Source organism: Pteropus vampyrus, unplaced genomic scaffold (genome assembly GCF_000151845.1).
Source record: "Pteropus vampyrus isolate Shadow unplaced genomic scaffold, Pvam_2.0 Scaffold17, whole genome shotgun sequence".
In the NCBI taxonomy this organism is placed as follows: domain Eukaryota; kingdom Metazoa; phylum Chordata; class Mammalia; order Chiroptera; family Pteropodidae; genus Pteropus; species Pteropus vampyrus.
In genome coordinates, this window is record NW_011888798.1 from 4848751 (window position 1) to 4871529 (window position 22779).

The 22779-nt window shown below is 30.3% G+C and overlaps 1 protein-coding gene across 1 annotated transcript in view; it reads left to right on the plus strand.

Annotated features, from left to right (window-relative positions):
- Nucleotides 1-22779, plus strand: part of LRP1B (LDL receptor related protein 1B) — a 1708438-nt gene that overhangs the window by 1065381 nt on the left and 620278 nt on the right. The window contains exon 21 of the mRNA XM_011354519.1: nt 14827-15009. Coding sequence (XP_011352821.1) covers nt 14827-15009 — 183 coding nt within the window. The remainder of the gene's footprint in view (nt 1-14826; nt 15010-22779) is intronic.

The following is a 22779-nucleotide window of genomic DNA, read 5'->3' on the forward strand; positions in this document are numbered from 1 at the left end:
TTACTAATATATGACTGTAAAGCATATACTGTCAATGTGAACACCATGCATTTTTTATATGATTACGGTAATAATACTCTAAGGAAATGATCCAGATAATCTAAATGATTCTTGGACACGTTTCAAGAGAAGGATGAGAAGAATTTCCTGAAGTAATTTATATTTATTAGATTATAAATCGTACTATGATATCCTAATCAAATACTATACTTGGTAAATACAAGTTATATAATTGAAGAAAGTAAAATGTTGGGATGACTTTGGTGCAAGACAGTCCAGAGTATTTTGAAAGGCATTTAAATACTTCTGTCCATCATTATTTTGATTATGTATTTTGACATAAAATTTGTAAAATAACCATTACACAGAGTTGTTAAGGCCGATTTAAAAAGTCATTTTGTACATGCAGAGTTTTTAAGATCATTTCCAATGTAAAGTAGAATTTTGAATTCAATTGTCATTGAATACCAAAACATGCTGCAATAGAAAGAGCAGGGCGTTCTGGCTTGAGTTTCAAGACTGGCTGTCAAAACTGATCAGATCCACCATATAATTGCTCAGCACTTTACTTTACACTGGCTGAGTAAGCAGAGCATACGGTGTATTTTCTGTCACTCAAACTGTTTTCAAAAGGGTAGAAATACTCTCAAATTATGGTTTAATAGTAAAGGAGCAGGAGAAATCGGGAAATAGAACATTTCATATATAATCTCCATTTCATAAAATTTCTGAATTGAAGTTCAATTCATATTCCCTCTGAAACCACTTTCAAAAAATAATTTTTATAGTGATCATCACTTTTTTCATCATCTATATGATTAATATACAGAAAAAGTGCTAATGGATAGGTCCCTCCTAGATTAATGTATATTCATCTCTTTACTTCTTAATATTGTGCCGCTATTTCCTCTCACTTCCATACTCCTTTACTAGGCAAAAAATACACAATATCTTTAGAAAGTGCTATATTTTCATAGTCACCATTGCATGCACATGCACACACTTACATGCACACACACACACACACACACACACACACACACACACACATACACGCAAACCATAGTGGAATAGAAAGACAATCCACAGCAAATTGATTCCTACCTTGTTTCAATGCCTGCTTATCATAATTTAGCTCTGGTTTCTTTTTGTTTCTGAATCCTTTGATTGGTATGTATTTCTATAGTGACTCTTTTGTAAAGCTACTTGGGTAAATAGTTTTTCCAAGTGGAAAAATAAGTGAGTCTTATTTGGTATGATGGAAATTCCTCAAAAATTTGGTGTAATGAAACTTCCTCCAGAGCCTCCGGCTTGACCATTTATTAAAGTATTAAAAGGTTATGTAAAAAGATTAATTTACCTGTAAGGACATCAAGAATAAAGTTAAAACAAGAGTTTAGTCTTTTCTTACGAGTCTTTAATTCTAAGGCTGGAATATTAAAAAAAAAAAAAAAGACTCTAGACAGACACATATCACATCTATAAAATACAATTACATAAAACTAATCCTATCTCATTGTTGACAGTTTAATTCACTTGAATTATGTAAACTTTAATTCTTATACTGTTTGGGGAAATAGTCTCAACCATATTTCATCCAAAAAATAAGGCCTTTCTAAAGTGAACATATAAAAATTGTTTGATATTTTTAGACAACTATTTGCTACCACCCCCTGGTCAATTTCCATTCAGAAATTGTTGTAAAATGTATACTGAATAATTTCAGCGTGGACTTAATGGAGTAGGGCATAAGTTTTCCCTAGAATAGATTTCGCCTACATTTTGTAATTTATCCTAAACACAACTTAAATATCCCTCAAAAAATTGGATTTTTCTTTACTTCAAAAGGGCATCTGACCTTGATTTACAGTCATTGTTATTTAATGCCTTTTGTTTGGCTGTCTGAAAAGGAAAAGTTTACTGCCTACCAAGTTTACTGCATACCAAGTGCATGAGCTGGGTGATGCTGAAACATATGTGATCTCTTATTTATATCACAAATTTACTTTCATCTATTAAATGAATTAAATGCTATTTAAAAAATTAATTATGCATTGGCCTATGATTTTTATTTATTATGAATAATTTTTAACAAGTTCCCAAATCCATTAAGTAGTTAAATGTGTAAAATTATTTATATGCATGCTCATATTCTTTGTCATATTTGCTGTTTAACTGCTTCTGGTTTGGAAACTTGCACTTTGGATGTTTGTCCTCATCCATTCAACATTCATTAATTTATTTATTCACCTCACTACTTCCTTGTTCCCAGATTTAAGAAAGAAACAAATAATTTTATCTTATCTTTGTAGTTTCATAGTCAAGTATAATATTTGATGCATAATGAATGCTCAGTAAATAATTATTGAGAAAAGAGTCTATCTCTTGACTAAAAAATTGATTCTCCTCATGAAATCCAACCCTCATTTGTTTTGTTTTACTTATCTAATAATTTTATTTTTCTGTTTCCTCATTTTATCCACACATCCAGGAGTTTATTTTCACGATGATATATAAGACTAGGTGCACTGATGTAGTCATGTGCATTTCCTTAATACAATGTAATTTCTTTCATTTATCTAATAACTATTTGCAATTTCAGATCAGGATTCAATAAAATAAAATAGACAGAATGTCTCACCTATCTTTTATTATTTTGGATATTGGTTTAAGTCCTTTCTGCCCAACAGATACTAAATTCCGGAAATTTAGAAAAAGTTTAAACTTTTTAAATCTATTATTTAACAGTAAGTTTCAGTGAGTAGGATCCATTAGTGATAATATTGGGGCGGGGGCAGGAATGGGGAGTTAACATATGTTGGAGACTCACTGTTTGCCAGGTACTTCATATTTGTTATTCCATTTAATCCTCACAGTAAGGATTAGTGTTAAAAATCTTGCCTAGGATTACACAGTTGGAGTTTCAAACTAAGATTGTCTGCTCTTTATTTCTATATCCAGCTCTCTATTTCTGTATTTATAAAGTATAACTTAACTCTTTTTCCCCCCTAACTTTCTTTGAATTAACAGTTATATGATTCCTAAATAATTACTAACTTGTTCTCAATTGCATATCAATTTTCCTTTAAAATGAGAAAAGAAAGATTTTTCTACTTATTACAGGTAATTAATATAATTTCCCAAAGGGCACTAGAAGGGACCTGGGCCATTACATTAAATAATCACAGTAAGTCTGTCTGTTTCTTTTTTTCTTTCTATTTTTATTTCCCTTCCACAATTCTCCTTGATGAAGTAGATTCTGAAACTTTTTCATTGGAATAGCTGTGGACATTTCTACATAGAAAATTTCTTTAGTCACTCAAATAATATATTTGTCTGCCATAAAAGTTTTACCTCATAGACTCAGAAAATTTAGAAAACCTGAAAAAAAATGAAAGATCACTTAGTTTAGTTATTTTATTGTGCAGATGAGTAAACGGTCTCAGCTAGATAAAAATATTCTTATATAACAAAAACATTGTACTGCTTCCTGGAAGGAGCTGATAATGTTCTGTATTAGAGATGTTGAAACTGAGACCTTTGATCCAAAAAGACATCTTCAGGAGGGATCTTGAATTCAAATTATTATTCCAAGTTCTCTGTGGACAATGCAGTAAAGTTTGATAGTTTTGTCACCCAAAAAGAGACAATATACTACTTAGAGAGGTTGAATCTATTTGGAGAAGTGCAGGTATCAAAATGTGAGTAGTACTGAAGACTTAGGTACACATTTAAGTGTGGAGAGAATGGAAATTAAAACCATTAATTTGTTGACTTCCAGTCTCTGTCATATCTTGCCTCAGTTGAACCATTATGTTTTTAGCAGCATAATTTAACCCCAACCACATAGGAAACAAGATAACAATAAATATTGTACATTGTCAGACTCAATCATCTGCTTTGTTTTTCTTTTGTAAAAATATTCTGAAGATACTTTCAATTCATATTTGCTAAAGCACATGATAAAAAAAAACTACTATTATTTCTCAGTCACTCAACTTTATTGAGAATAAACTATAGGCTTTGAATTTGGGGAAATTAGGAAATTATCTTATAAACTCAGCAAAATCATATAATCTTCTGCCCCAATTTTTTAAACTATTCTCTTTTAATAAAAATATAGATTGTTTTCTAATAAAACGTAATTTAAAGCACATTTAAACTCCATCTAGTTTTAGAGGAGTATAGTATCTGTTTTCAATGAGATACAAATCGTCTGGCTTAACTTGATTCTCTCACTTATTGATTTATTTTCCTCAAGAAATGTTAATACTTAGATATCAAAACAATGTTAATTACTAATGGAATTTATGTACAGGAAATCTCTTTTTGTTTTCTAGGACAAAAAGGCTCCTTAAAGATCATTTTAACCTTAACACTGCAAACAGCTTTTATATTCTGAGCAAAGGAAACTAAAGGCTTTTGAATCAATTAATAACAAAGCCATTTTTGAGAACCTATGTTTCTGGCAAGGTGATTATTGGGAAAATTAAAAAGAATCAGATAAATATAATTACACTATTTTAAAATGAAGTATTAGAAAATAGCTCATAATAGGAAGAAAAAGACCAGTTCTCATCTTTACTATACAGAAAATTAATAATAAGTCCACACTTAATCTTAGATAAATGTAGCTTTTCTATTAAGACAATAATTATGCACTATGAGCCTAAACAGAATAACATCTCTTGTTTTTTGAAAGATATACTTAATAACTAAAGTCAATAGGTAACAAATATACCTAATTTTAATGAAAAATCTCCTCCTGTTTCCTGCTCTTTTAATAGAACTGAAAAATAATGGCAGGAGTGAATTAATTTTTATAGCCCTAAAATCTGTTTCTTCATTCTCAAGTTCTGGTTAATGATCAATGAAATGGTAGGCCTGCAGGAATTCAGCAGAAAATAAACAAATAAACAAACAGAAAAGGACAAAAGGCATGGATAATCTACAAAGTTATAAAATTACTTATCAACAATTAAAAAGTTACCATGGTTTTGTGAGAGTAAAGAAATAAGCAATAAGATAAAACTTTGCATTTTTCTAGTTAGAACTAGTTAGCTTCTTTCAAAGCCTATATGAATTATTAGCTTTTGTTTCCTTATTTATGTGAAGCATCACCTAAATTTTTACTTAGATATTATATTCCTGCAATGGAATGACCAGATTCATTCAGTTTTTGTTAAGTAATTCATTTCAGTTTTTGGTTGAAATTTGTGTACCGTGGGCTTCTTAAGAAAAATGAATTATCATTATCTGCATCCAAAATTTTTTCATGAATAACATTGATGGAAATGTTAAACTACCACAACTTTCCTGGCATGAAATATTCACTAGTTTCAGAATCTTTCAATACAGCACGTTATTACTGTTGATATGTATGCTCTTGCATGGGATGTTCTGTGAATTATAAACACAACTTAGAACATTTTAGAACAGGATTTGAAAATCTTTTCTGTAACGGGTCAGATAGTAAATATATTAGGTTTTGCCTGTTACAACTACCCAACTCCACGATTTTAGCACACACAACATGCACTATATGTCTACAAATGATTATGACTATGGTCCAAAAAATTTTTATTTACAAAAATAGTGGTGGGCCAGAATTAGTATACAGGTCATAGCTTGCTGACCTCTTGTTTTAAAAACAGAGACACATTTTGAAGGAGCTATAACTCCGAATAATGCTAGATGCCCTTGTTTCACAGAATGTCCACCTTATTATGATACAAAGTTAAAAAATAATGGGGAAAAGAAAAGTCCATTGAAAAAAGAAATAAATCATTCATAATTTTTAAATAATGTTCTCTGGCCCTCCCTCAAATATATACCTTATATGAATATGCTTATATACACTCTTTCTGTATAATAATGTCCTATATTATTTTAAAATATCAAATTAAATAACGTCATCTTTTCTTAACTTTTTTTTCAGTAAATATTTGAGGCCTACTGTGAGCTAAGCATATTGCTAAGCCAAGAAATAAATTTCAAATGTGAAATAGCCACATTGCAGTCTGTTTTACTTAATATTTGATATCTTACGTATCTATTAAGGTGATGGCTTAATCAATTTGAACAGTGAAAAGAAAACAGACTTTTCAGTTTTAACCAATTCAACAGATTAATACATTCTGTTCACTTGTATTTAGATAATATAGAAGTTCATCATTCCCATAATACATTAAATTCTAAATGAAATGTTCATGGTAACATCAAAACTTAAATTCTTAATAAACTAAAAACAATGTTTTATTCATTTTATATTTTTCACTTCAATACTTTAACTTATTGAGGATATTCATCATGATGAACTAAAACTTCTATTTCAGTATATAATTTGAGTGTCTATACATCTATGTGATTTTAACACTAAAAACATTTGTGTGTTAATACAATTGAATTTGTGCTTAGGTATCCACATATTCTTTTCCATTTCCTCCTACTCAATTTTTTTAACTGACCCAGATAGTAAACATTAAAGATTTTGAAAACTTGTATTTTTTTTATTATGAAATTTGCCATTAAATCCCATGCACTAATAATTGATTTTAATAATCTCATCCAACTTCTTGTCAGGATGATCTCCAAAAGAAATACTAATTTGTTGGAATAGGTAGTAAAATACAAAAAAAAATATGCCCTGGAATTGTGTTGCAGTGGGAGGGAAGGATGGGACAATGATGATATGTGAGCAGTCATCAAGGTCCAAGACAATGAGGACAAGTTAATTTAAGAGGGAAGCCACAGGCTTGACTTCATTGTTAATTCACACCAGAGACTGCAGTGCCATTTTGCAGGTAGCGGCCCCTGGAAGAATCCAACTCACATTACATAGAGAAGAGCAGGACTGTGTACTTCCACTGACCCCAGTGCGGACTCTAGTCAGGCAGCTCAAAAACTAGGATGTAGGTTTTAATAAGCACCACTCTTCTAAGAATTTCTAGAAAGCAGGAATAGACTAACCTCCTCCAGTGAATGTTAAGGGTCTCCTTAGACAGGAACAGACCAGGTTATGTCCATCCCCTGCTGATAAATGAAATAACTATTGCTATGCTGCCAAGCCAATTCTCAGTAATTCCAAGCAGGAGCAGAATATCTAGGAATCTGGAACAAACAGACACCATAGGTGCAGGAATTATTAATACATAGTGAGTGATTCATTGAAAAGCTAGGGACTGAGCAAGGAATGACAATTGGTGATTATAGGAAAAACAGGAAGCTTAGAACACATACATGCCTAGTGATTTTTCATTTTTTAAAGCATTTCATAATGAATGACAAGTTTAACTCCATTAAAACAATAAAAAAGCAAGTTTCTTTTTCCCCAGATTGGTCCCACAATTTAAATAATTCATTGTATATGCAACACCATTATTAGTTATTTTCTCAGGAGGGCTTTAACATTTCTTATACAACAAAATGTGTTCTGAATATTTTAAAAAAAACAGTATAAACATAACTTTTGCAATCTTGACTTTCACATTTTTTTTTTTAACTTTAGGAAGAAAAAAATTACTGTCTCTGTGCAGTTGCTAGTCTTTTAACTGCAAATATTTAGTCACACTGAATTCATTTAAATATTGAGATAAATTCTACCATTGGTTGCCACATTGCCTTCGGGGTTCTCCATTTATTTATTTATTAGTCCCCAAATTGTATAGTTGGTTTAAATAGCTTCAGGGCAAAAATACAATAAAATTGCATTAGTTTAAAATATAACCAGCATCAATAACATGAAAACATAACAGTAAAACAGCATGAGTATATATAGATAAACATAGTCATCATTTTAACACTCCATTGGGACAAGCCATATTACAAAGATAGACTGTGAGCCAAACCCTGAAGCTTAAGCAACTGGGGCTATGAGGAAACACACAGGCCTGGAACTTAGGTTGGAATAGTCATTACAGGCTCCTCAGAGAAATGTAGCTCATCATCTAGGGGATAGTTAGCAACTGTTAAGGGAAGCTGATTTTATTTGGCAAGGTTAAGAGGAAATAAAACTCCATGATGCTTTTTTGTATTCTGGCAGAATAGGACATTTTTAAACATCAACACATACCCGAATCTAACACACATTAAGAAATAGATTTAGAGTATTTTTAATTTATTATGAGGGGTTGGGATAAAAAACAGGAAGGTAATAAGGTAAGGGATTTAAAAAATGTGTGTGTGTGTGTGTGTGTGTGTGTGTATGTGTGTGTATGTGTGTGTGTATGTGTGTGTGTAAAATAGTCTACCTGACTTTAGTATAAACTTTAAGTGTTTAAGCAAGTAAAATAAATAGATACATATATCTAACTCCTTATAAATCAATGTATATATATAATCCCTTGTAAATGTAACCCTTTGTAACAATTAGAGATTTTTCTCTTTCTATTTATTGTTTAAATGCTTCCAAAGTGATCTATATCAACTTCATATCTGAGCATATCATAATCTAGCTGAAGGCCTTTCTGAATTCCCAGTTGCCTTTAGGGTTAAGTCCAAACCATTTAGCATAGCATACAAGGCCACTCAAGGTCTAGCCATTACCCACCTTTTTAGTTTTCTGTTTCTCTCCTCTTCCCATTTACACTACAAAAAATTTTATGAACACTGGTGTCTTTGTTCAGAATATCTTTTGTTCCATTCCACTTTTCATTCTGACTCAATCTTGACTCAGAACTCTCTTATTATCTTCTGTCATAAGAATTCCTCATTTGAAATCCCCATGTCCAATTCGTTTTTTTTTTTTTTTATTCATGTTGTCATGGTGCTCTCTTCTACCAAAGCACTTGTGACATTGCTTTGTGACTACATACATTGCCTACTTCTCTGTATATCCACTATTTTATGAACTTTTCAGAGGCAAACAATAAACCTTTTATTTTTCACCTGAACTCCAGCAAAAACTATTTATCTGGTTGTCCTATTTCCATTCAAGTATAATAATATTATTTTTAACACAGCAGCCATGGAGAAATTTTTAATAATGTGGATTAAATTATATCATCATCACTCCTCTGTTTCAAAATTTACAATAAAAAGATACCTGTTGAACTTATCTTACCATAGGTGTGATGAAGCCCTATAAGATTCAGCACCTGCCTACTCTCAAATCTCATTTCACTCACACACCTCTATTTACCTTCTTCTCGTTCTGTAAAAAACAGAACTTTTCCTTCTTCAGAGTCTTTGTATTTGTTATTCCTTCTGCCTACTATGTTCTTTACCCTAACTTTATGGCTGGCTTTTTTCCTTCATCTTGGTCTCATTTCAAATATCACCTTTTCAGAGACTTCTCTAATCACCCTTGCTAAGATATCCCCTATACCCAAGTCACTCCTTATGGTAGTCATCGTGGATGTTCACAAAATATTCCCATTTCTTCCCTTTCCTTGTCACACAATAAGATTGTACTTCCTAAAAATCTGTGCTTGTGTGGGACCAACATAATGGAGACTCACCCAGTGTGACTAGCTTTGGCCAATGACTTGTAATCAGAAGTGATATATTTTTCTTTCTCTATAGCAGGGGTCCCCAAACTCTGGGCTGTGGACTGGTACCGGTCTGTGGCCTGTTAGGAACTGGGTCGCGCAGTAAGAGGCAAGCGTGGGACGAGCAAGCAAAGCTTCCTTTATATTTGCAGCCGCTCCCCAGTGCTAGCATCACTGCCTTGGCTCCACCTTGGATCATCAGGCATTTTTAGTCTCGTAAGAGCACTGGTCCCCTTTGCCAAAAAAATTGGGGACTGCTGCTCTCTAGTATTCCTCTGATCCATTTCTATAACACTTACTACTTTCTGGACTAATCTAGTTTATGTATAATTATGTATTAAATGCCTACATGCTCCTTTCTCCCTCCTGAAAGTTCCGTGAGAACAGTAAAGTTACTCTCTTATCCATTATTCTATCACAGTACCTAGAAAAAGGCCTGGCACATTGCAATAAATATATGTTTAAAGAGCAGATGAAGGAATCATTAAGTCCAATATACTCATTTTAAAGATGATAAAACTAATTTAGTATCTCCCCAACACTAACTAGTGTAATCATGGCTAACGTTACTCAGCTTTTCCGATTTCTTAGATCTTTCTTCTCTCTGGTTGACAACCATTTGAAGACACAAGCCCAAGGAGGGCAGACTGCATCACTCAGTTTATAATTGATCTCTTTTCATAAAATATCAAATTTTACCATTACCTTACAATAGAATAAATGTTAAATTTTATTAGAAAAGAAATAGGTTAAACAGCACTACGTTATATTTTTAAAAAATGAGTTTATAGATACTTTCGATTATTATTTGAACTAATTATTATTATTATTTTTATTCTGATTGTTTGTGGCACCCATTAATAGATAGTATACCAGCCCACAAAGTTTTAGATATAGTCAGCTCGAAAAGAAAAAAAGAAAGGAAAAGAAAAGCCTCAGGGAAATATCACATTTATATTTAAATTTATAAAGTATATGTTTATTTAAATAAAAAATAAATAAGTAGATTCACTTATGAAGCACAAATAAACCAAACAACATTATGCAAAACAAAACAAAACAAAAACCCCACAAATGAAAAAAAAAAAAAAAAAAACCTCAGGCAATAACAACATACTCTCTCCTTTCATAGATGCTGCTTTTATTTGTGTGAGCACAACTTATTTTTCAGTTGTAAATAACACTGAGCCTAAAAAGAACTAGAACTCTAGATAAAGTTGCCATGCTGCTGGATCAGGGGAAACAATTTCTCCCAAAGCAACAATTTGTCTTTCGCAAATTTCATTTTGAATAAGGTTAATCTATCTAGATTTCTGAGTTTACATAATCTTCTTGAGAATTTTCATTATGTCATTGAGTTAATGGTTGGGAAACATGACTTAAAAGAACTAGATTTTTGAAACTAAATTCAAAATATATATAAAAGAGTTAAAATATTGCTCTTCTAATAATTAGTTAAACATGGACTTTCTTACATTATTGTTTTCATTTTTAAGGCAACATAGTTCCTGAGGAAATAAAAGATGAGCAGAAGAATTGAAATATGGTGTTGAATTTGGTGTATACTATTTAATTTTATTTAAGCTAACAAAGTTTTTCCCAAATTAGATTATTTTAAATGTACAATATGTTACTTATTTTCAAAATTCACTTGCATAGCACTATTCTGTTTGTTTACCTGGCCCTCTGATTATTTCCAGAAATAATCTAAGCTGTAACCTGGAAATACTAAAGATTATAAAGAGAAAGGACATAAACAAAAAAGCAGGATATGGATTAGTAATGTAAGTTAATCAGTGGGTGAGAGGTTGGTGTGAATGAATACATATCATGAAAAATGACCCACATATTTGGCTCTAAATTCTAAGAAGCTATTGCAAAGAAAGAAACAATGAATCTGAGGATTATCTGCAAGTATCTATTAAGAAGACTCATAAAGAAGTAAAACTCATTTGTAAAAAAGAATAAAATTAGTATTTATAATGAAGCAAGAATGAAATAAAAATTTTTCTATAGCTTCCCAGAAGTAGATTCAACAACCAAAGAAAATGTAGTTAGCAGTTGTCTTACTGCTCAACTTCATCAAGGGAAAAAAAAAAATGTGCTAGGGAAAAAAACAACAGAAACGAGTATCTTTTTTTCTTTCCATTATAATGGGGAGCTGTTACCAATTTATTCTAGCTCCATGTAAAGTAGGTAGCTGCTTCTATTCATCAATGATGATAGGCCGAGAATCTTCTTAATTTTCAAGGTACTGGAGACTCTAGATTAAAGAAAAATTCAATAATATATTTGCCAAATTAAACATTCTAAGAGACAGTCAATATATGGACTGTTTTCAACTCTTATTTTGAGAAGGTAGAAAAATCAATAGACTATACCTTTCATTATTAAGTATTTGGAATTACTGAGCGACAATTTACCTAGAGTACTTTTTTAGATGTTATTGGTTGAGCTTATACTACAAGTTATAATATTTAGCTGAGCCAAGGTCTGTTTTGTTTTATTTTCAAGGAAGAATAAATAGTAAGAAAAGAACCAAAGGCCATTTCACTGCTGCATGGAACTTGGCTTCTTCAACATAGAATTAGAGAGCCGAATGGGCCTTGGAACTCCAATTGATTTCTCTCCTTTTTCCTAAATACTGAAATCATGTAGGATTTTCAAGTTATCTTTAAAAAGATATTAGGCCTGAAGACTTCACAATATCTTATTTATAAAGCTAGCCCCATCATACTTTACTACTGTAGTGGTTAAGATGTAGTGCTAAATAGGATATTCTGCGAATACTAAATTAAATATGGTGGGAAGTTGCTAAATCACTTTCCATATATATCTTCTGAATGTGCAGAGATTATACTATCTTTATAGATTGTGTGTATGCATGCATTTTGTTTAATCAAGAAGACTATATATACACAGTCACACTGATTTAGATGAATAGGAAAGTAGAAACAGAAAGTCTCTGGTTTAGCAAGAGACTTCAAAGCCAGCCTAAACTCAGTGACTTCTCTGTAAATTACGTATGATTATTATAAGTTTTCTTAGCAGTGATTACTTTTGAAAATTAGCCGTATAGGTTTTCTGAGAATTGGAACTCCTGTTTTCTACCAACAGATTTACTCTTGCTTCTTCTTGCCCCTCTTTGGTTATTTGTTAATTTATCATCACTGCTCTAGAAATACTTGGGAAGTAGAGTCAAATCAAGTGTGAGCATCTTTACAATATTGCATCACCTGACATATTATAGTTGCTGAATGTCTTTAAATAAATTAAAAAAAATCAGAAACAACTATTTAAATATTAAAAAATAACAGCAAGAACAAAATTTTATAGTTAAAATAATAATTTACAGATATACAATTTATTCCTCACAACAACCCTGCAGATTCTTTACTTTCCAGGTAAACAGATTTTAGAAGATTAAGTAGCTGCCTTGGTGATATAATGTTATGATTAGCTTTGACCTTAAATGAATTTAATCTTAACTCATAACCATGCGATACCTATCAAACCAGTTCATTAAGTATTGAGTAGCTCACATGAACCTGTTTCAAATTTATCATAAGGACATAGAATAATTTCTATTACATATATAATATAGATTAATTGCTGAATATAGCTATATAAAATAATAAATTTGTTACATTAGAACTTTGATGTGACAATGAGATGCCATCTCACACCTGTTAGAATAGCTATAACCAACAGAACAAGTACTAAATGTTAGAGAGGATATGTAGAAAAAGGAACCCTCATACACTGCTCGTGGGACTGCAAATTAGTATAGCCACTATGGAAAACAGTATGGAGGTTCCTCAAAAAATTAAGAATCAATCTACCATATGATCCAATAATCCTACTGGGTATTTACCCCAAAGACTTGAAAACCCACATCCAAAACGATATTTGCACACTGATGTTCATAGCAGCACTATTCACAGTGGCCAGGACATGGAAGCAACCAAAGTGTCCTATGATAAAGAAGCAGTGGTACATATATACAATGGAATATTACTCAGCCATAAAAAGAAATGAAATACTGCCATTTGCGACAACATGGATAGATCTTGAGATAGTCATGCTAAGCAAAATAAGCCAGATGGAAAAAGTTGAAAATCACATGATATCACTTATATGTGGAATATAAATCTAAAAGCAACAAATGAACAGGACAAACAGACTCAGGGACATGGACAATGGACTAGTGGTTACCAGAGGGTAGGAGGTGGTGGAGAGGAAAGAGGTAGACAGGGTAAAAGGGGTCAAATATAGGGGAGTTGGGGGAAGGTAAAGTGGGTAAAGGGTATCAAATATATGGTAACTGAAGGAAACTGGACTCTGGGTGGTAATCACACAATAGAATATATAGATGTCAAATTATAATATACTCCTGAAAATTATATAATTGTATTAACCAACATTACCCCAATAAATTTTAAAAAATTAAAAAAAAAACTTTGGTGTGAAAAATATACATACTAAAATATTTTAAGACAGTATTTGGAGATGTTAGTTACTATAATTCATAATATTATATATTAATAAAATTTAATATACTGTTGATTACTGTCCAATTATTAAATTGTTGCATTGTGAAATATCTAGATCCTCCAATTTTTTATTTTCTTATGCTTGAATATGTTTACCTGAGTATTTTAGCCTATATTTTTAGTTATCAGGTTTTGAAGAATAGAGTTATCAGTACCGTATAAATTATTAATTGATAAATTGAATCTGAATGTATAATGCCTCATTTAAATCTTATGTGTGTGTATCTGAGATTTGAAATCTAAAGAATTTGTGTTTATTATAGGCATTTTTGTTTGTTCTTCAAAAATTTGGATGCTCTTCAAAGATTTTGTTAGTCCAAAAGTACTTATTATTTGGTTAGTTAGCTCGTAAGCGTCTGAAAGAAATTATCTAGATAAATGTCAAAAGATCATCACAAATCAATATTTACAGTGAATGTGAAACCTCTTCCTGTGCCATATAGAAAAGCCCTTCAAAGATCTCATTCTCAACACACTAATTAAAATCACAACAGAATATTTACACATTATCTTAATTGCTCTTTCCTTTTTTCCTAATATATGTATTATATTAGAAAAAATTTTGTGAGAGGCAAGAAACATCATTCTCTAATTATCAGTGTTTCTAAAATAAATTTGAAAATACAAGAGAGTATTATAGCTATTAAAAAACTAAGGTAAATATATATTCTCTCTGCTCTTTTAATAATATCTAAAGAAAGAAAAAAAATGAAAAAGTTACCAAGTACAATCATAATTTTTCTCCTGTCTTCTCTCTGCCTCTCTCTCCCTCATTTCTATTTAAGAGATCCGTTCTCCTGTTGGTTGTAATGTGAATGAATTTCAATGCCACCCTGATGGAAATTGCATTCCTGATCTGTGGCGCTGTGATGGGGAAAAAGATTGTGAAGATGGTAGTGATGAAAAAGGCTGCAACGGTACCTTACGATTGTGTGATCACAAAACCAAGTTTTCCTGTAGGAGTACAGGTAAGCAGAACATTGAATTCGGCTTTCACCTTGGGCTTCTTGGATGTAGAATTCTTTCAGTTTATCCTCAATCTATATCTCACCTTTGTAAAAAAGTATTCTTGTATAATATATTTTCTCACATTTTATATGTAATAATAATAGCTAACATTTATTGAGAACTGTTTATGGGCTTGTCAAAGTTCTAATATTGTTTTCTGTGTGAACTTATTTCATTATGACAATTCGCAATCTGAAAACTGAGGCTAAAAGAATTTTTTAACTTGCTCAAGTTAAAAAAAAAGTCAAAAGAAGTTTTAACTTGCTGGTTCACAGAGCCAGTAGTACAGAATTGGGATTTGAAACGAGGCAATCTAGATTCAGAGCCTAGAATTTCAGAGTCTAGTAAGAGATTGTGCTAAACCCACAAAGAGCATTGCCCATTCCATAAAAATCCTCACCATAGAATTTAATGCAAATGACTAAAATGACAATTACATACATTTATTTTCAACGAGTTTTCAAAATTTTATTGTGCTGTTGCTAGATTCCAGTAGAATGAAGGTGATGTCATTCAAACTTTTGACTTATTTTGAAAATTACTGTGACTTTTATTTATTTTTTATGAAGATATTCTATTATGACTTTTACATTTTATTTTTTCTATGTACAGTAGGCATCACCTGACACAATAAACTAACCTATTCATTTCCCTCACTTGACCAGATTATGAGTTGAAGATTAAAGAAAAATTGATTACAATTAACTTGTGATATAATTAGTGAAATGGTTAGCATGATCCAAATAATGCATAAAAATAATTTCTGCAGGTTTCAGGATATATTCTTGAATCATCTCTGCAATTTTTTTAAATGTGAAATTGCTTTTGAACTGCTTAACTATGAACTTGTAATGATTGATTTTGCTCCCTATTAAGTATTTCAAGCACAAGGTAAAGCTGAAAAGTTATCACAGCTGTGATTAAGCAAACAGTCCAAAAACCACATGGCCCATGGTCATATAAAGGTATAGAAAAGAACTGTGCTTCTTTTCTTAAACACATTTCCTGGCTACAATTAAGGCTTCAAATAAGAAATAAAGAAATAAATATAAGCAACATGGGTATAGATAAATAAATATCCCTGAGACCTATTTCTAGTGAGAGAGTTTTATTTGCAAAATTAATATTTTTTCAACACTATTTTCACAATTATGTGACTTTTCAATTGTTAAATGAAGAGTCTTAGTTTTGGCATTACTGCTTAAAAGAACGTGACTTTAAGTTTAGAAATCTTTTGAGAACATATTATATTAATTGAGAATTAATAGATGAATAACCTGTTTAGTGAATACAATATTTACTGAATAAACAAGCTTTTATTTAATAGGTTAATTCTGATACAAAAGAGCCAATTATTTGACTCAGGTTAACATTATTCTAAACATATATAATGCGTATTTTTCCCCATGTTACTTCTGACATTTGCTAATGTTGAAATATATCAAACAGTCTAACAGGTATGAATAAGAAACTGGCAAGATATAGTAAAGCAAAATATAAATTGACATTGAAAATTCTGAGGTAAAATTAACTGAATATACTATCAAGATTTAGCAAAAATAGGGATGAAACAAAACGAGGCGGAAATTTCTTTATAAAGAAATTATAAATAATTTCGTAAAGTTTTAAAAACTATCTTAGTAAAAAATGGTTTGAACTTTCTATGACAGAAAATATGTGGAGAAAATATGTACATAATAAATAACAGAGTTAAAGTTAATAGAAAATTTCAAATGTTCGTAATTCATCTTATATGCGTGTATTGATATTTTGCAAAGAATTCATGAAATAGCTTCCTCTGAATATGGTTGAACCTAAAAATATATCTAAAATATAAGGAGGATGACTGATGTAGGGAGGAAAAAATTTTTTTCTTCTACCCATCTTAGATTTATTGGCTGGGACCCTGGAAATTACACTGACAATAGATTAACAAGAAAAAAAAAAGTTTAACACATGCATCTAGCATATAAGTGGGAAAATTCAGCAATAAGTAATTCCAAAGTGTGGTTAGAACTTGGGCTTATATAGTATCTTAGCAAAGAAGAGTAAATTTGTAGAAAATGACAAGACAAAGGAAAAGAACTTTGAATATCTAGGGATGGCAAATTGTGGAAAGGTAGATATACGGAAAAATCTATGGAAGATAAGGGCCAGTTAAAGTTTGTGCATGTCCATCTCAACACTGACTTTCTGTCTTCTTCATGGCTGTAAAATTTCCCTGGGAAAAAAATTTAAGGTGGTCCTCATTTCTCAGAAGTTATGAATTTAGTCAGATAAGGGAAGCTTCAGGAAGCCTTCTTTCCATGTCTTTTAAATCTCATATGCCTTCAATTCAAAATAATTCTTATGCTAAAGAGGAGTGTTTTTGGGGTAATATAGTTTGATCTCTTATACTACCTCTTTGGAGAATTGAATTGAGAGACATTTTTAGTGTGTGTTGACTTAAGATTTAGATTATTCATTTAATAATGTTGTTAATAAAACACCAGATGTTTGTATCAAATAGTCATCGTGTAAACCAAAATTTAATGTAAAAAAAAGCAAAACTACAATAAAACTCATGCGGCATTTTAAAAGAGAAATATGATATAACATGATTATTGTTTAAAACATTGTATTACATAACTGAAATATACTAAAAAGGTAGAATTTAAGTATTCTTACAGAAAAAAAATTAGTAAAAAATAAGAGGGAAACATGAAAGGTAATTATTAACTTTATCTGATTCTAATTTAATCTGTGGTTTACGTATAGTCAACCACAATGTATTAAACTATCTGAGGAGTCATAATTCAAAATTATGTATGCATATTTATGGTTGACCTTCATGAACATTGCAAACATTAAAATGAACCACAAATATAAGCTTTAGATTAAAAATATGTGCACATTAATAATCTTTTTGATATTTTAAAATTTACTTTAATTAAATTTATAGTTTTACAGCTAAAGGACCTTCAAACTACCTAAGATGTTGAATTCAATGTTCATATTTATTATCAAAGATTTCTGAATGCTAGCTTGAGCATTTAAAAGTTTTCAGGGTAATCAATTTTTATTTGGTGGTTAAAATGACTGTTCTTTTATACATAAATTACCATCTTATTAGTGTTAAACATAGTTATGTTAATAAATTTCTTTAGTATTTTAAGGAAAAAAAATGAGAGCTAAATTAAGTTAAAGTACAATACAATCATTATCATTTAAGAGCTTTTACTCTCAAAATATTTACCTTTGACTAAAAACTATACTCTCCTATGGCTGTTCTCTCACATCCCAGACCAGTAAATTGCAGTAGTTATATTATACTTGATGAATCAAGGGAGGGAATTTTAAGTCCATCCCTCATGGAAAAGAAATGCCATTCTTCAAATTGGAAAATAAAAACAAACATTTGTTATTATACAACAAAAGAAATAAGCCCTCCTGCTGTTGCTAGAAATATACATTTGAGCCAGCCTTCCCTCTTCTATAAATTCTTGTAAAGAACAGCAAAAGTGTATAAAGTTATATGCACAAAGATTTTCAATACAGTGTTTTTTGTTTTAATAGCAAAAAACTAAATATATTGCCCACCAATAAGGGAACTACTTAATAATTACAGTTCATCCACATCATGAACTACTTTGTCATTAAGAAGATGTAATAAAAAATTCATATTAAGTTGGAATTTTAAATTCACACTTTGAAACCTCTCTCCACTGCTAAAAACACATAGAGATGATGATAAAATATAACAGAAAAATGAGAGAGAGATAGTCTTCACAAATAAAATATATCTCTGATTAACAAATATACAACAGAATAACAAATGATGAGCTGTGTTGAAGCTGGATGCTGGACTGGTTTGGATACAGAGGCCAGTAACAATGAACGGGTGTTCAGATCTTAGGGTTAATAGGGGAAAAAAATCTGTTCCACATAAAGTTGGTGACTAGAACCAAGCTCACTGCTGGAAATAAGAAACTGGAATGGGACTCTTTTGCTTTTGTAAGGAGGATACAATAAAACTAAATAAAACAAACAAACAAACAAAATTACTGCTGGTCGCTGCTTAGGATGGTTACGTAAGTGAAGTTGTGTGCCTAGAGAGGCTGCAGGACATAGGTATGACAATCAAGCCAAAACTCTAGCTGGCTTAGAGACTAAATCTGATTGAAAAAAATATAGTATCATATTGGGATACGATACCATGAAAAACAAATGTAAGATGTATTTCTGAACCAAGAGTGCTGACAATAAAGGCATGAGTTGAAGTAGAAGCAGCAATATCTATACACAGAAGATAGAAAACACACAAAGTCATAGAGAAAATCGAAAACTCCTTTTCAAGGTATAATTGAAAATCAAAATTCTAAAAGCATGAAGAAAACTATAATAAAAACAGCCATCAAAATCAACTTATATAATGTTATTAACCCATGTTAACCCAATAAATTAATTTAAACAAATTAAAAATTAATTTACTAAAAAGCAAACAGAAATGAACTGCCTTTTAAAAAAGTTTAAGTATGTTTAGGATCCTAAAAGAGAAAAAAATAGAAAATAATATCCTTAAATTGAACAAGAATGTAGATAGATGATAGATAGATAGGTAGATACATAGATAGATAGATAGATAGATGATAGATAGATAGCATACACATATGTATGTATATATATATATAGATGTAGATGATGAATATAGATATATAGATACAGATGATAGGTAGAATAATTATAACAGGAAAAATTGGAGAACAAGAAATTAGATTTGAGAATTAAATATAACATGAAATTTTAAATAAACTCTAGGCTGGACACTGAGAATGTGATTTCAAAAATAATAATATATAGTTCACCCAGAAAGGATCACAGAGAAACAGAAAAAATTAAAAAGTAAGAAAGAGCAGTCGAGCTATACAGTTGGAAAGTCTATAACAGATACTTAAAGAAATTTCATGAGAGAATATAGGTACTAGCATCACACACACACACACACACACACACACACACACACTGGCTAAAGTTTCCCCGAATTGAAAAACTTGATTCCTCAGAAAGAAGTACACTCAGACTTCTAAGTAGAATTAATATAATTAACCCAAATCTCTTTAACTTATTTTGAAATTGTAGAACTTCAGATACTAAAGCTACCAGAGAGAAAATCAGAGTATCTAAGAAGGCATTAAATAATGCTACAAAATAATTGAATAATTAGAAGCTAAGGCAAAACACTTTCAGACTAGTATTCTATACCCTGCTAAAATAATATTCCAGATAATTTACACATACAAAATATAGAGCATTTTTTTTCACATATAGCCTCACTTCGAAAATTATTAGAACAATAAGAAAGTAAGATTTAGTGAGAGACATAAGTTTAGGGACCAGAATAAAACATGGGAGAGACTAAGAAAAACACATTTTAATGGCAAAACTGTAAACAATAAAGATTTTCAATCTTAAATATTTTACATTAAATAACATACTATCAAATTTTATATGGTAGAAATTACAGAGACCACAATAAGAAAGTGATATTAGGATTGAGAAATTATATTCACTTATTTTAGTCCACAAAAAATTAAGTGGAGAAAAATAAGATAGAATGTAGAAGATCTAAATAATTAATGTTTAAATCAAACTAATATAGAACTCTATTCTTAGGAGACAAAAAATAAAATTTATATAAGGCTCCTGATACTTTTTTAAAAAAGCATTTATTGTCACAAGCGACTTTAATAAATTCCAAGTAGAAATAATACAGATAAAACTTCTTAATCATAGTACAATACATCTAGTAATTATGAAGAGTAAATTACCCTTCCATTTGAAAATTTAATAAGAAAAGAAAACATTCTTTATCTTAATTCTAGAGGAAATCAAACCGAAATTATAGAACTTTTGGAAAATAAAGATACACACATATCAAAATATAAAGCATATAAACAAAGCATTGGTCAAAAAATTTTATAACTTTATAAATTTATATGGATCATCTCCAAACACTTGAAGTATTTTTAGACTTTAACAACTTTAGGAGTATAAATGCTATAATATTACAAAGACATCATTTGAAACTTTAATAATTTATTTTAAACATATTTAGTTTTGTGAATCTTGAATAATAAATTTGTTTTTTTCTAGTAGTTTGCCATCTTTAGAGATACTAAAACAAAAGATAATAATATTAAAATTTTTGATTCAAAATTTCCAAAATTATATGTAACTAAAACTTAATTTACAAAATTTTAAGAAATTTAAATAAACATTCAAATGATTTTACGCTTGTAGCATTTCTTATAGAGTTATTAAAGTTTAAAAAAAACTGCTCTAAAAACTATTTAGAAATCTGTATTTACATTAAGAAATTTTTAATTAAAATAAATTATTTAAGAGTATATAACAGAGGTAGTATTCACCAATTCTTCATATGCTTTACTATATTTCTCAACTCTCTTGCACTTACATTGGGGCCAAATGACTACTTTTAGTCAATGGGCTATGAGTAGAAGTGACTGTATCATTTCTGTGCCAAGACAGTTAAGCTACACTGAGCATCCTGCTGTTTTTTATTTTTTATTTTTTCTCTTGCTCAAGTGACATTTTAAATCATGAGTATAAAGGGCATATTTACAAGCTGGAAGAAGACTACTTAAACCTATAAAATTTTACGTGAATAAGCAATGAAACTTTATTGAATTAGGCCACCAGGTTTCAGGATTTGTTACTTCAGCATAGCTTTTCCTAACTAATGCAACATCTAACTCAAAAAGTTAGAAAATATCAAAATAAAGTAAAAGAAAAACAGATTTATTTTATAAATTTAGAAAAAAGAAAAATAGCATAATTTGAAAATTTCAGAACTAAATTTTTGAAAGAATAATGAAAATTTCTAATAAATTAACTGACCTAATTAAAAAAAAGGAAAATATTGAAAGTGCAGTACATAAAATGAGAATGGGAAGGTAATTGCAGATGCTGAAGAAATTATAAAAATTAAACTATGACCATCATAGAAATTAATTTAAAAACCTGTATTAATAAAATCATGTACTTGAAAAATAAAACTTTTCAAAAATAACCTTAAAGAGGAAAAAATGGGCAATTTATTTTATAGAAATAGAAAAAAATGATTATCTATCCTCTCTCACCATTCCACCAAAAGCTCCAAGTACAGATGAAAAATTTTACCAGATATGTAAGAAACATTGTTACAAAGTGGTTTCATCTCCTCCAGAGCATTTGAAAGGAATAAAAATTTTAAATTATTATATTAAGCAACACAATATTAATTTTGCAACCAGAAAATTTAGTACTTCCTATTCACACAAAAATTACAAACCATCTCTTTGATGACCATTACTATTATCATCTTAGATAAAACATGAGCAAATCCAGCAATATATTTACAGAATAATTTGCCATGAAAAAGCACCATCTTTAAAAGCAAGAATGGTCAAAAATTGGAGAGGAAACAATAATATAGAATATTGTAGACAGATAAGACAGAATAAAGTGGGAAATATATTTGCAACACTGATCACAAATAATCAGATGCCCTAATACATAATAGCACTTTGGTATCATTTTTAAAAAGACCAACAATACATATAAAAGTGGAAAAAGGTTATGGAAAAATAAATACAAGAATCAACAGTAGATTAGATGAAGGAGAAGATCGAATTAGTGATTTAGAAGACAAGGTAGCAGAAAACACCCAATCAGAAGGGCAACCAGAAAAA